The sequence below is a fragment of the Macaca mulatta genome, chromosome 9 (genome assembly GCF_049350105.2).
Source record: "Macaca mulatta isolate MMU2019108-1 chromosome 9, T2T-MMU8v2.0, whole genome shotgun sequence".
Lineage (NCBI taxonomy): Eukaryota > Metazoa > Chordata > Mammalia > Primates > Cercopithecidae > Macaca > Macaca mulatta.
In genome coordinates this window covers 17,265,702-17,281,919 of record NC_133414.1, presented here as the reverse complement: position 1 = coordinate 17,281,919, position 16,218 = coordinate 17,265,702, and the positions used below count along the sequence as shown (strand labels likewise).

The following is a 16,218-nucleotide window of genomic DNA, read 5'->3' as shown; positions in this document are numbered from 1 at the left end:
GATGCCATGGATGGCATATGACATTTTACGGGGGCAGTAAATGTCTTAACTTGTGTATTAGTCTCTTTTCATGCCGCTGATGAAGACATACCTGAGACTGGGTAATTTATAAAGAAAAAGAGGTTTAATGGACTCACAGTTCCATGTGGCTTGGGATCCTCACAATCATGGCAGACGGTGAAAGGCACGTCTTACATGGTGACAGGAAAGAGAGAATGAGAACCAAGTGAATGGGGAAACCCCTTATAAAACCATCAGATCTCATGAGACTTATTAATTGCCACGAGAACAGTATGAGAGAAACTGCCCCCATGATTCAGTTATCTCTCACCGGGTCCCTCCCACAACGTATAGGAATTATGAGAGCTACAATTCCAGATGAGATTTGGGTGGGGACGGTCAAACCATATCAACGTGGTTTGATGTGCTCAGATGAATTCTGCTAAGGTTGAACTTTTCTAAATCAGCAGCCCCAGACAAGCCATCGCATTCCTTATTTTCCGGATCTGGGTAAGGAGTGTTAGAATCACATGCATATATTTTTTAAGTCATGCCATGAACAGTTTGTTTTATTCTCTGGCTTATCACATGGCTTTAGTCTTCTCTGATGAAAAATATCTCATGAAACCTTCCCCATCTTACCTCCAGCCCCATCATTCTCTCACACCACACCGCATTAGTTTCAGTCTTGGCATTTATCCACCTGGCATTTATCCATTTAATTACATTCTGTTCAGGTTGCTTGATTGTTCACCACCTAGCACCTCACCAGACTGTATGCTCCATGAAGGGAGGAACTATATCTTTTTAGCTTAATGCTGCATCACCAGTGCTTGCATGGTACGTAGGACAAAAGTGGTGCCCACATTTGTTAAAAGAATAAAAACAACGAATAAGTAAATCAAAATCAGGAAGACAATTGAGGTTGAGCAGGACATAGTCTTTGCATGGATGACAGTGACAACTAATTTGGACTTTGTCATTAGTTGGGAAAATATTATTTTTATTTTCTGGGACACGTTCTCCTTCCCTGTCTCCCTACCTATCTTCCTTCTTTCCTTCTCCCTTCCTTCTTTTCCCCCTTCCTTCCTTCCCTTCTTTACTTCCTCCCTCCCTCCCTCTCTCCCTGCCAGTGTTCCTTCATTCTTCCTTCTTTCATTCCTGCCTTCCTTCCTTTCCTCCCTCCCTCTCTTCCTTCCTTTCTCTATTTCTTCTTTTTTTCTTTTTCACCTAATGATTTGCAAAGATATAACAAGGAAATAAAAATCTTAATAAATGTGGGAAAGATTAAATCAATATTTGGAAACTTTTTAATAAAAATATTTTTAAGATCCATTTGCAAGAATTATCAAAATTTTAAGGCTAAATCATTTTTCACAAGGAACGCTTGTATTATTAACGGAAAATCCCACACACTTGAATAAAATCACAGACACTAGAGGGCAGTCCTAGACACCCTTGCGGTTCTCCTAAAGGCAAACTAAGCACAGCAATTTAGCCTGGATTTTAAACACACTCTTATCAATACATCAATTGCTCCAGCCTTCACCGGCTTCTGCAATTAAAGGACTTCCTCACTTATTTGTAGGAGGTATAGGGTGTCTCATCTGAGTCCTGTAGCCTCCCCCAGGAGCTGAGTAAATCGGTATCTGGCTGCTTTAGAAGGCTATAACTCCCTGATTGTCCAGGAACCACATCTATTGCTGCTGTTATCTGGGGTCCATGAAGGTGCCTGCAGCCCTGTGTTCACAGAGGCCTATGCTTCCAAGTCCTGGGGTGTGCAGGGGTGGGAAGAATGCCCCACTTTCCACCTTGCCCTTTTTGCCAAGGACCAGGGTGGTGCTGCTCTGAACCCTAGCACTTTACGGTGACTTAGTTTTTTTGTAATAAAATTAAAATTTGGAGCATTCCTGCAGGTCCCCACTACTGCTTCCACCCTTTGCACTGGACTCAAACATGAGTCCCTTGGGGAATTGGAATTCTCAATTGCCAGACTCCTAATTTACAGCTTAGATGCTATGAGTTCCCTTCTCCTCTCAAGAGTTTCCTTTAGTCATTTTGACCAATGGTTACTAAATGATCCAGCCCACCAACCCATCACACATGTGTAGGTCTTTCAGTATTCTGGAGTCAACTGACCCTAACTGAAACATGTAAATCACTCAAGATCCTGATTACAAATTCAGCCCTCCCCACCCCCAAGGGCTGTGACTCTAAGGAAGATTTATCCTCAAATGTCAATGCTTTGGAAGAACATAGCTTTCCAGTTACCTTCCCTTTGGAGAAAGAATTCTTTTACTTTTATTTTTGTTTAAAGCAGAGCTGCTTTTCAAGGCTTGTTCTAAAAAGGAGATCAAATTGGAGTCTGGTTTTGACTAGTGGGAATTTTCCTTCAGCTAAACCAACTGTTGGCTGTGCTTGAACTCCCGCCAATACAGGGGCCAGTGCTACAGCACTTTTAAGTTAAAAGTGGCTAATAAAATCATGAAGGGAAACCATAAAAGAGAATTACCAACAAAATCATCAAAAAGAAAAAAAAAAGGTTTTACTATGGTGAAATTCACCCTTCAGGGACTGAATAGAAAATTTGCAGACATAAAAGCTGATGTCAGCAGAGACACCTGACACATTTAAAAGTCTTTTCCCCTCAGTAAGTTTAACCATCCAGTTTCTACTAATCAGTTGTTTCTAATATTGCAGGAAAGCTGAGTTCAGTTGCGCAAAAGAAAAATCTGAGATAACCTCAATTATCCATTTTATAAGTAGAGACTGAAAAGCTACCCTCCATTTCTGGTGCATTCATTTTTAAAGCTGATGGAGCCTCCGAGCATACATTGCATTCACACTGGCTTATTCTGTAAATAGTTTAGTTAAAATATTTGAAGTGTGGTTATATTAATGAAATAATTATGTTGATACTTTCACACTTCTTGATTTTAAGGCATGGTCACGTCATATAAATAAATAGATTGAAACACAATCAGAAATAATAATTGGTCATTAAGTTATACATATTTTTGATTAAAAAGTATGCACTAATTGGTTAAATGGTCTGGCATTTCTATTTTTAAGCACTTCATACATGGCTACAACTCAGACATCATTTTTTTTCCCCTGTGGTACTCTTTACTTGTTTATTTTTGGAAAGTTTGGGCCAAATCTGTTCCATCTTTGACCTTTGGGTTCTTTCCTTTTCTTTTTAGGGAAAGAACTATGTATACCTTTCCCAGCATGAAGCATACACACATGCTCACGTAGATGATAAACAAGTCCCAGACTTGCTTTTCTGACAAATAAATCAGTGCTGGTAGATCTTTAAAATGTCAAGCTTCTCATTCAGCATGAGACCTGTCACTGTCCATGTGTTTCTTTGACGATTCCCCAGATCTTACCAATTGGCATGTTTCCCATACGTCAGAATGATGAAATGTACAAGACACCTATTCAGACTTATCCCTCCTCTGCAATTATTGCAATTGAGTTTTTTTTTTTTTTGGTCCTGGCTTCTTGGAAGGTTTACCACTCTCCCAGGCTTTTGGCCTCCCAGGGAGGTCAAAGAGCTTGGAGTTAGTTTGCGTTCCCTCCAAAATACCAAGGTGCAACCAAACCCTTTTCCACGACCTCTCGGAAAAGTACACAGCAGCTTTATGCCATCTCTCAAGGACTAGTCATAGGCATGCCCAGAGGGCCGCCCAGAATAGCTTACTGCCTTTGGAAAGGTGGCTTTAAAACCTGATTCCTTATAGACCTCGTAGCATGAGGAACTGGTTTTGGCATTTGATAGGGTTAAAATAGTACCACTTACTTGCCCTGTAAACATGCATATTATCATACCTCCCCAAACTTTAATGTCCTCATCTGTAAAGCAGAAAGTGACCATATTAAGAATATAGACTTGTGTAAGTCAACAGCAAGTGTATTTTAGAACACAGGAACAATTATGTGTTCCTGTGTCAGTAAACAGATTATTATGTGTCAGTAAACAGATTATTTTTCCTTATCTACTCTATTTTTGTTGTTATTGTTGTTGTTGTTGTTTTGAGACAGAGTCTCACTCTGTCACCCAGGCTGAAGTGCACTGGCGCGATCTTGCCTCACTGCAACCCCCACCTCCTGGATTCATGCAATTCTCCTGCCTCAGCCTCCTGAGGAGCTGGGATTACAGGCATGAGCCACCACACCTGGCTAATTTTTGTATTGTTAGTAGAGACGGGATTTCACTATGTTGGCCAGGCTGGTCTCAAACTCCTGGCCTCAAGTTGATCCACCTGCCTCTGCCTCCCAAAGTGCTGGGATTACGGGTGTGAAACACCACGCCCAGCCTCTCACTCTATTTTTGAACAAAAAGGCCAAAAAGGTTAAGAAATATGCCAAGGAAGTAAGCAAGTGGGTACAACAGGGGATACCCTGGTGATGCGCTTCCCTGTGCAAATCAAAGCATTGTGTAATATATAGCTAGTTCCACCTAGTAAGTCAGCACACAGGTCAGGTGCATGTCTAGGATCATTCTATCACCTTCTACCTATTTAGATGTTTCTCATCCACCTCAGGCCAGCTTGCAATAGGACAGATTTCCAAATTTCAGCATGCCAGTGTCAGGAAATGATTGAGTTGAGGTTATTTTTCTAACCTCAGTGTACAACACAGTCGTCAACATTCCTATTTGTGTGCTGCCCATGAATTCCTCATTGAAATTTACTGAAGGGAACACCACTTTGATGAACAACAGTAACTTGATCAGAGTAGCAGACTCTGTATTCAAAGCGAATGAACTTTTAAAATGAGAAGCAAGTCTTCTACCATCTACTCTTCTGTCTTTATCTGGGAAAGGAGTATTCAGTTAGGAAATTATCCAGACGTGACAATTTGCCAGGGAAATTTTTGATAGCTTATTTATTTGCATTATTTTTACAGGGGCAAGACAAGTTAAAGATATAACATTTAAATCAGTCTACTGAGTGGGTTCTGATGTAAGGGAGACAAAAAGTTCAGCTTTTCAGTAAGTTCAGCGATTTTTCTCTGGATAAACCCTCAAATCAATGGACAGACTGACCACTCCCTAAACTGTAATCTATATTGCTAATCCCAGGCTAGTAACTCAAATCAATGAGCCCAGCATCTAACTTACCTTCTACTTCCCCAACCTGTTGTTCTAACCCCACTGCTACCGTTCATTATTCTTCTTTTCTAGGTAAATACCTTGAGACACCTTGAATTTTTTTTGAGACAGAGCCTCCCTCTGTTGCCCAGACTGCAACCCAGTGGTGCGATCTCGGCTCACTGCAACCTCCGCCTCCCGGGATCAAGCGATTCTCCTGCCTCAGCCTCCTGAGTAGCTGGGATTACAGGCACACCCAACCACATCCAGCTAATTTTTTTTTATTGTGTGTATATATATATATATATATATTTTAGTACAGATGGGGTTTCACCATGTTGATCAGGCTGGTCTCAAACTCCTGACCTCATGATACTCCTGCCTCTGACTCCCAAAGTGCTGGGATTACAGGCATGAGCCACCATGCCCAGCCTGTTCTTTTCTTTAGCATTTGTGCCCCCCTCCCCCGACCTCCCTTCTGTTAACCAGCTTGAGGTCCTAGCCTCCCAGTGCATCTGGGCAACACCTACTTTGCTTTCCCTTCCTTCCAACAACTACCCCCCACTCCCCACCCCTAAACTTTTGGAACCCCAGGAGGTATGTCTTGTCTCTGCTCTAGAACCGGCTCCCTTTGCCTCAGTAAATGTTCTTGTTATTAAGATCCTCTTCCTGCAGACCCATCCAACCCTATTTCCTACCACTCCCTAACCCACCCCTTTTATTCCAGTCCCATGTACAACCATTTAATCTCTGTCTTTTCTAAGTATTAATACCTTCCCTCAACTTCTTCCCCCACAATGCCCAAATGTAAGCCCCCTATTCAAAATCCTGCCTAAATCTACATCTTTCACCTACATGAGGAGACTTTTACAATGCTTCAGAAACAACTTAGCTCTTCTGTCTCTAAAAGTCATCTCTATTTAATCTCGCCCCCTTCCAGCTTCATGCTGACCTGTTTTGTTTAATGTTAATGAAAGACCATATGTTACGTAAGGGCATCTATACTCCTTTTCTCTTCTCCGTCCTCCCCCCTACTCAAGTCTCACTTCGTCTCCGACACAGGAGACATGGGAAGAGATTGACAACACCCATCCATCAGAACCGAAGTCTGAACTCCTGTAGACTGTGAACTACACCTTCTACCCCCACATAAAGTAAACTGTAAATTCCAACATTCTTAACTTCGCCAAACTTGGTCACAATTACACAGGATGGAGATTTACTACTAAGTCATTTAATATGCCCAAGATGCCTTTAAGAGAGATATGAATAACATCTCAAGGGCTGGGCATGTTGGCTCACCCTGAAATCCCAGCACTGTGGGAGGCTTAGGTGGGCAGATCACTTGAGTTCAGGAGTTCAAGACCAACTTGAACAACATGGTGAGAACCCCATCTCCAAGAAGAAGAAGGAGGAGGAGGAGGAGGAGGAGGGAAGAAAGAAAAAGAAAGAAAGAAAGAAAGAAAGAAAGAAAGAAAGAAAGAAAGAAAGAAAGAAAGAAAGAAAGAAAGAAAGAAAGAAAAGAAAAGAAAAGAGAAACAAAGAAAAGAAAAGAAATTTTAAAAGTCAACTCGAGGTGGTAGGATGGCTTGAGGCCAGGAGATCGAGACCAGCCTAGGCCACATGAGGAGACTCGGTGTCAACAAAAAAAATTAGAAAATTAACCAGGTGTGATGAGTAACCTGCAGTACCAGCTAATCAGGAGGCTGAGGCAGGAGGATCGCTTGAGCCCAGGAGTTTGAGGTTTCAGTGAGCTATGATAGCACCATTGCACTCCAGCCTGGGGGAGAGAGACCCTATCTCTAAAAAGAAAAAAATAAACAAACAAAACAAAGTAAACCAACCAAAGAAAAACAAATCCCACACGCGCGCGCACACACACACCCACCCAACAACAAAAACAAAAACAAAAACCCCTCGAGGCTTTCTTGTTTATGAGTTAGATCTGCCAGGAGGTGGGTGGACTTGGGGGAGGACAGGGTTCTTGCATTTCAACTTCAAATCTCAGTCACAGACGTACAAAGCCATGAACGCTGAGGTCAGGCTGCAGAGGTGATGCAGAGATAATTGCTTTGTCCCTCCTGGTGGTGGGGTTGGTTTTCACATTCTCCATCCAAGCTGCGCATTTGAGGGAAACTGGAGCAAGCTCTCCCTCCACGTGGGGCGTTACTTTTAAAGCAATAAATAGCTTGAGGTGACAGATGCGAAACTGATTGTCCTTAAGATGGGACTGCAATAGAAATCCGGGCAGCCCGAACAGGCATCCAGCGCTCCAGCCACCAGCGCAGCTGCCGGGGAGTCCCCAGCTCTAGACCAGCCGCGAGGAGGCGCCACGAGAGCACTGGTCCCCGCCCGCGGCCGGAGGAGGGCTAGAGCGCCTGGGCCAGCCCACGAGCCGGGCGGGCGGGCGGGCGCAAGCAGACGCCGGGCACTGTCACCGCGGGGTGCGCCGGGTGCACCGACCTGGGACGCGGGCAGCTGGGGACCGCCAGATTCCACCCGCGCCGCTAGCCCCGACGGGGTCCTCGGCTCGCGCTCCCGGGTAGCAGCCACCGGGGCGGAGGGAGATGTCGCCCGCGGCCAGCCGCGGTCCCTGGGGAAGCCGGACGCCGCTGATCGCGCCTCTCTGCTGCGCTGCGGCCGCGCTGGGGATGATGATGTGGTCTCCTGCCTCGCAGGCGTTCAACCTGGACGTGGAAAAGCTCACGGTGTACAGCGGCCCCGAGGGCAGCTACTTCGGTTACGCTGTGGACTTCCACATACCCGACGCCCGCACGTAAGTCTCCCGACCCGGAGAGGTGCGCGCTGGGGCGAACGCTCTCCGGGGTCCGGTCCCAGCAGCTCTGCCGCGCAGTCCCTGCAGCCTGGGATCCCCGTCCTGCCGCCCGCCCGGGGTCTCGTCTCTCTCCCCGCCACCAGCCCCTTCTCTCCCCTGCCCTGCTAGATGTGCCTTGTGAACTTTGAGCTAGAGATATGCCACTTGCATAGAACACGCAAGTCCTGGGTGTTCCGGGTACCAAGACGCACGCATCCCACAAAGGAGAGAACGGGACCCAGAAGACCAAAGCCAATTAAAACCACGACCACAGCGCGGTCTGTTTATGCAGAGCCTGTAACCATTGCGTCTGGGCGCAAGAGCTGTCGGCTACCAGCAGCTGGGCTCTGTCTTTGGCTTCCTCCCACCCCACCCCCTTCTCTCATCTCACTGTACCCACAGAGCTCCACCTAGAGAAGCAGGACCGTTTGCACTCTTGCAAACCAAGTTGAGGACCCCCATAGGTTTCCAAGAGGAAATCAAGTTTGACAGTGGGTCCTCATCATAAATACGTTCCTGTCCTCCACACCTGCCCCAGTGTCCCCAGGCAGGAGGCTACAGAGACTGTATTGCATGCGCACGCTTTTGTGGCGCCTAAAGAGTGACTTTCTCCAACTCTTTTGCAGAGCGAGTGTCTTGGTGGGGGCGCCCAAAGCCAACACCAGCCAGCCCGACATCGTGGAAGGGGGAGCCGTCTATTACTGTCCTTGGCCCGCAGAGGGGTCTGCGCAGTGCAGGCAGATACCATTTGACACCACCAGTAAGTGACATTTGTCCTTCTAAGCTGCGGGCCTGGGTTTGGGAGAACCAGGGTCATCCCAGAGAAGAGTTCCCGCTGTCTTGGTGCCATGCTCATTTAGCTTGTCTGATGTGTCCGTGTTGTGGCTGTGTGGGTCTCTAGAGAAATCAGTTTTTTCAACTCTGAGTTAGATGAAGGAAGATGTTTAGTGAACCCCAGAGAAAGGACACTATTTTGACCCTGAGTGTTTGGATGCATCCTGGCAACTCCTGTTTCTTTACCGTTCTGGAATGAGCATTTGCAGGGCGAGTGGATGTTTTGGAGAAATACAAAAGCTACGTCCTAACTTTGACTGTGGGGAGAATTTGGTTGCTTTTCAAGGACAGATGTGGAAAAAGAGAGCTCTTGAGCGTTTCCAGTGTCCAAGCTCCGGAGGCAGGACTTAGCTGCCCCAGACCCAGACATCTCTCCGTGTTGCTGTTTAATTCTTTACAGAAAGAAAGAATTTTCTTTCAAAATATTAGACATTGGATGCAAACTAGTGCAGGCAGAGTGTGGATGGATTACATTCATTTCCAAAATCCCCAGACAGATGTTTCTTATTTAATTAAAGGGAAAATACATTTTAAACAATTCAGTCTGGTTATGTTTTCTCTGGTGTTTTCTCTTTAGAGCCTGAGAAAATAATTTAAATGCAATGCTTTCAAAAACATTAACACCGAATGCTTTAATTTTTACCACCAAAACTTTATGAATTCAAAAGGTATATATTATCAGAACGCAAATATCTCTTTCCAGAAAAACGCGAATATGTCAGCTTGAATAATGGTCCTTGATAAATAATCATTTAAAATACCTTTTGCATCACACAACTATTTTATGACATCATACTTGATCTCTTTGATTTTTAATTGTTTGATTAGTGTGTATATAGAATTTATGCAGAATATTTTCACAGAATTTCGATGAAATTGGCTGGCTGATATTTACCTGTTACTATAACTAATTTGTATCTTTTTTGTTAAAGGAGAAAACAATTTCAGTCCCATAAATATGAAAATATTTCAAAGCAAAACATACTATGTAAGCATTACCTTGAATTATGACCAAATTAGGAAAGTATTTTATAAAAGCATTGGAAAATTATATTTTTATCATGCCTGTCTCTGTATGGTCACAATAGCTTATCATTTTATTAAATAATTCTGTTATTTTATACCAGTTTTTATAAGCTTTTACTTTTAAATTTGAGTATTAGCAACCAGGAAGATTAAGCCTTTTGATGTTAATTTGTGACAGAAATCTTTTAATTAGTTATTTTATCAAGACTTGAGATGCTTTTTAGCTACTGCTCTCTAGTTTAAGAATAAGCTTTCTAAATCAGAAGAATTAAACATTTAAACATAAAATTAATGCCATTTTAATAATTCATACCCAAATCATTTGTATTTTTAAAAGTATTTTAAGCCCAGGCCAAATAAAGACATCATTGACATTATTTGAATTTACATTAAGGAAAGTATTTATATTTTGAGACATGGTTGATGTGTTTTCCCCAAGAAGCAATTTATGGTCACAGAAAAAAATTTAATAATCTTCTTGTATAGTCTCATAACATATCAAATCAGGATCTGATTAGTATATTTTTCTTTTAATAAAGGAAGAATCAGTGTCTGCCCAGATAAGTGACACCTGACTTACTTTGTAAGTATTCATCCCAATAGATGTCATAGGCCAATAGATTAAAAACCAGAGAATCCAGATGTCAACTATGAATTTTTTAAAAAAATTGGCCACTCCTAACTGAGAATTTTCAATATTAAATTACAAGAGGTAGGCCAGGCAAGGTGGCTCATGCCTGTAATTACAGCAATTTGGGAGGCCGAGGCAGGTGGATCACTTGAGGTCAGGCGTTCAAGACTAGCCTGACCAACGTGGTGAAACCCCATCTCTACTAAAAATACAAAATCAGCCGGGTGTAGGGGTGGTTACCTGTAATTCCACCTACTTGGGAAGCTGAGGCAGGAGAATCACTTGAACCCCGGAGGGAGAGGTTGCAGTTAGTCAAGATAGTGCCATTGCACTCCAGCCTGGGCAACAAGAGTGAAACTCCATCTCAAAAAAAAAAAATACAATAGGTAATATTTTCCAAGTTCATTCTAAAGCAATTGCTTGAAACCTTGAATTCACTTTCCCATAGAGAACTAATGCTGAAAGATGTGCTTTGGTTTCCAGAATACCCCACAGGAATGCACTTAACCCTAATTGTAGCTGAATTATATTTGCAGTAAATCAGTAGGGGACAAACTAGAACAATTTGGCAATTAAATAGAAAAATAATGTCCAGAAAAGATCAGTGTTACTTGAAGAAAGACAATGTCCTCTTTTGTGTAGGTTAGGAAAATGTCTGGATATCTCAAAGGGCTTTAGAGATTGATGCTGCTCATTCCACACTATGTTTTATTGTACTTCCAAATATATAGTGGTTTACTTGATAAATAGATGAATGCACTAATCCTACTATTATACTTATCAATGACAATCATAATAATTTCAGAATTCATAAATGGAACAAAGTGAGGGAAAGAAGGAGGGAGAAAAATAGATGTTCCTGAAATAATTGAACAGGAAATTTAAAAAGCAAGGCAGGAAAGGCTACACAAGTTTGTGAGAAATGAATGGTCCATGACAGAATGAACAACGCTGTGACCTGTGAAAGACAGGGAGGTTCTACTAGGAGAGGAGAAAGGAATTGTTGGGAAAAGAAAGTTCCCCACGTCAGCCATCAGGGGGTACTGTGGGCCCAGAAACCTTGATTGCCAGTGGGAATGGCCTGAAAACGGGTGTGGGGAAGGAAGCCACTGCCAAAGCTCAGGTGTTTGCTACCAAGTGGTTGCTCACTCTCTACACTTCATCTGTGCCAATTGCTTTATCCTTATACCCTTAGACAGTGGAACTGGCAGTGGCGGCTACTTGACGCAAAGCTGTGCAAGTGAAGAAGGCACAGCAGAAGCCAGAGTAGCTATTTCCAATCTGAACATCAGCTTTGTGGACAAAGTGGAATGTTAAAGCCAAAGATGAAAGGTGGAAACAGACATCACTGGTTCTGGGTCCTGAAGTCGGCGTTGCCAGAGGCATCCCATTTATACATTGCTATTATGTACCAGACACTATACACACATTGTTTCTACTACATAAAACAAATCAAAACTACTATGTAAAACTCATTCTGTAAGTAAGGAAACTGACATCAAAGGTATACCCAAGACCGTAGAGTGGTAAGTGGTAGAGGCAGGACTGGAATAGAGGTCTGCCCAGTTCACAGCCTTCTTCTTCACACTGCCTTCCTTCCAGAAATGGGGAGAGGATTGACCCTGATAGACTGCAAGTTCAGGATTATGACTAAGCCCCCAAGGAGCTCTGGAAGGCTATATTCACCTTCCCTCCCTCTCCTCCATTCCCCTACTCCAACAGTGGCTTTACAGTTCCATTTTAAATGATTCTCCAGAGAAGGGGTGAAAAGGATAAACAGTTTTGGCAGAAGCATCGTAGAAGCAGGGTTTGTCTTGGTGGGAATGGCGGGTCGCATTTGCGCCTGGTTTGCTCAGACTCCCACAGAATGCCCCTTTCACGGTCTCTGATAAGCTGCCTCCTGAGTTACTCTCTGCCCAGTGCCAGTAATGTATTGTTCTCCCCCACAAAAAAGGAAGACAATTTCTCTGCTTAACTAAATAGTGGCCCCAAATTGGCATCTGCATAATGGAGTGTGATGTGTCAGGCATAAATACGTATATTGCAAATATTCATCTGTCAAGTCATTGGTGACTTTCCTGATCTTTTACCCTACTTTTACTACCACATCTGAATTCAAGACATCCTAAGTAAATTTGACCTTTCAGTGAAGTGGTTTCAACTTGTTCAGGTTCCTGAGGTGTCTACAATCGGGTGTTCTGCACTGGTAACCAAGTAAATTCTCTCAGCTTAGACTTTGAGGGAGGCAGCCCTATAATTGAGTCCCAGAGTCCAGTTAAGATCCTGTTCCTCCATTTATTTAAGGTCAATGGTCATTTTCTAAAAACTGCCTTTCAGTTTTTTTCATGAAATAATCATTATTTATTTTATTTTTACCTTATCATGTAACTTAATTTTTTTTTAACATTTCTCATGATAAATACAAAAACAGAGGAAGCTTGCACTAGCCGAGAATGTCTAATGAATGAATACCAGAAGCATATGCTGGTGGGGGAGGTGAAAAGAGTTGATGATTTTCCTGCTCTGTACAAAATCAAGGGGTTCCAAAAAAAAAAAAAAAAAAAAAAAAAAAAAAAAAAAAAAGCACTTCTCTCATCTCCCTTCTGTCTTTCCCTGTTTATTTCAATAGAAGAAAATTCCTCGTATCACCAAATTGATTTCTTTCACTTTTGTCTCAGGAACTCTTTAAACTATGTCCCATGACTTAAACAGCTTAAAATATCACATCTACCTAATTCACACCTCCCGCTTCTGTGTCTACTCCAAGGTTCCCTTTCTTCTTTTTCCTACATTTTCCAAACCAATGCATGGGTTAAAGAATGTTAGGTTGTAACCCTTCCGCTAAAAGGGAGAATGAATGAGACAATGAAACGGGCCCTCACCTTTGGAATAATGAAGAGCAAATTGCAACATAGTTTCAAAGTATAGCACGCAAATATTTGATTGTTTAAAGGGCAAGTTGCAACATAGTTCCAAACTATAGCATACAAGTATTTGATTGTTTTAAATGCTCAAGTAAAATGTTTGAGGAAAAAGATGATGTGTGCTAATTAATGATGATAATCATCAAAGTACTAATAATGATAGAGAAGCAATGCAGCTGGGAACCAGTCACAATGAGGAGCCCACATAAAAAGCAGACAGGAAGAGGTAGGAGGTGCCATTGAGATTTGGAAATCATCTGAGAAAAACTAGCAGAATTTGCCTGGTTTCAACTTAGTATCCCTGTGTTAAAAAAAAGAAAAGAAAACTTAAAATGGAAGACAATTTGGTTAGGATATTTCAAAGCTCTGGAATGACAAGGTTTTTGCTGGAATTGCAGGAGACCGGAAGCCTTTGTTTTGGGGGGTCTGTTTCATTTTGTGTTGAGTGATCCCACAATGAGAAGCAGCTTAAAGCATCTGGTTTGCAACTGGCATAGGGTTGTTTTTTGATAGTGTTGGGTGTGCTCTTTTTCTCATGTGAGTGTTGGGAAACATATTGGCTGCATAAGTCTTGCCTTTCTAGCTTCCCCAGAAAGAAATCAATTTTTGTTCAGGAACAAAGAAAAGAAAAATGTAGGTTAGAGCTACCCAAGTAAATGACACAGGAAATAACATAAATAGGACAGGACTCAGGGACAGGAGAAGTCTGTGCTCGAGTAAGTTCAATTGGAAGGTTACAAAGGTGGGGGAAGAGGGAAGCCCAAAGATAACCTGCTCTTTTCAAGACTTAACAATGAAAGTAAGTGTTGCTAGTCAGAAAAAAAGAAGCAGTGTGTGCACACATGCACACAGCACAATATTTGCAGAAATCTTCCTCTGCTAAGTGCTGATCCAACTGAGTCATCAAAGGTGGTTTATAAGCTGGATGTCTTACTTATGATTCTAGAAGCAATTCATGATGGCTACTATGCCTGGATATGTTGGCATGACAAAGGCAACCATCATCCCTACATTTCTCTCTGTTGGTTCAGACTTCATGCAACAGAACACAACTGAACCTTGGTATGAGACGGGAGGAGGCAGCAGTCCCTACAGCCCATAGCAACTGAGGAAGCGATTAGAAAAAGGAAGTCCTTGAAACTCCAACTAGAAATGGGAAACAGATCTGCTGTATGGCTAGTTGAGCAGTATGAGCATTAGGCATCCGTTGTTAAATCTGCAAAATTCTTTCAAGAAACTGGAAGTCTGTGTGAGAGAACAGGCTTCCAGGTTCTTGGCAGGAATATTCTGTGTAGCCTCTGCAGCATGCTGGGAGAAATGGCTTGAAATTATCTTGAAATAGTCTTGAAATTATTCTGAAAGGAAAAATGCACTTTCACATTTAAGCTGACAGGTTGAGATGTGCACATTCAAACTTTACCTGTTAGCGTATAACAAGTCTTGTATCTGGGAATTGCATTGATGGAGAGAGTTACCAACTTTATGAAAAAGCTCAGCTCAGGGGTGCCCTGATGGATTCCATGCCAGGACATGAACATGGAATTTTTTTTTTTTTTTTTTTTTTTTAGATGGAGTCTGGTTCTGTCACCCAGGCTAGAGTACAGTGGCGCAATCTCGGCTTACTGCAACCTCCACCTCCCAGGTTAAAAATGATTCTCCTGCCTCAGGCTCCCAAGTAGCTGGGATTACAGGTGCCCACCGCCATGCCCAGCTAATTGTGTGACTTTTTTTTTTGTTTTGTTTTGTTTTTAGTAGAGACAGGGTTTCACCATGTTGGCCAGGCTGGTCTTGAACTCCTGACCTCAAGTGATCCACCTGCCTTCGCCTCCCAAAGTGCTGGGATTACAGGCATGAGCCTCCATGCCCGGCCATTGAACATTGATTTTTGAGGAAGATAGTTGAAAGACTAATTATTGGTTTTATTTAAAAAAAACTCATTCATCCTTTAATCAGCAAGCATGTTCAAAGCATTTTAAAATAATTTTTATTTTTCAAAATTCAGCTTAAATACATGTTTACAAATAACATATTTATTGCATAAAGCAAGGTGTTCCTCCATAATGAAATCCTATAATAGATTAAAGTAGTTTCAATTCTAGGTTACATGATAAGGAGATTTAAGATATGCCAACTAATTGTGACTAAGTGATTTATACTTAAAACCAAATACATTTAATACATCAGCTACGGACTGCTGTAGAATTAAGGTGGGCAGCTCTTAGATGAATGTCATTAGATGGTCTGGAAGGAGTGGAGCTCCACCTCAACCCTGCTGAAAGGCCAGAGTTTAGGTCTGTGGTGTTTAGTGTATCGGCCCGCAGTTCTGCAAATTGAGAAACTTTCCTAGACTCATAAACACTGAAGAAAGTGATTCTTTACTTTCTTCTTTCCTTCCTTCTTTCTTTCTTTTCTTTTTTCTTTCTTTCTTTCTTTCTTTCTTTCTTTCTTTCTTTCTTTCTTTCTTTCTTTGGTAAAATTAAGGTATAGATTATGAAAATAAGTGTTTATAGAAGTGATTTCCAGGCATTGGGAGTGGAAGAGATGAGTTGACTCCAAAGGTGTAATAGAAGGGAATTTTTTGGGTGGAGGGTTGATGGAACTTTCTGTATCTCGATTGTGGTGGTGGATACATGACTGCCTGTATTTGTCAAAACCCGTGATGCTGTAGATCACCAAAAGTGGATTTTATAAATATATTTTTAAAATCTATATTAATACAATATATAAATAAAATAAATGTATAAATAAATACAAACAACAGGCGAAGAGAAAAATCCTTTACGGAGAATGCAAGAGAGTTACATATTTGATACAATGATTCAATGTGATTTTGTGGCTGTTGCTCTGAGCCCGTGGGCAATAGGCTTTTAGGCTATGGGAGGATCTGATA

At 42.1% G+C, this 16,218-nt stretch overlaps 1 protein-coding gene across 3 annotated transcripts in view; it reads left to right on the top strand.

Annotated features, from left to right (window-relative positions):
• The first annotated feature begins 7,103 nt into the window (after positions 1-7,103).
• ITGA8 (integrin subunit alpha 8) overlaps positions 7,104-16,218 on the top strand; it is a 196,789-nt gene continuing 187,674 nt past the window's right edge. For all 3 annotated transcript variants that reach the window (XM_001089317.5, XM_028826016.2, XM_077945857.1), the window contains exons 1-2: positions 7,104-7,874; positions 8,540-8,673. In XM_001089317.5, coding sequence (XP_001089317.3) covers positions 7,666-7,874; positions 8,540-8,673 — 343 coding nt within the window. In that variant the 5' untranslated portion in view covers positions 7,104-7,665. The remainder of the gene's footprint in view (positions 7,875-8,539; positions 8,674-16,218) is intronic.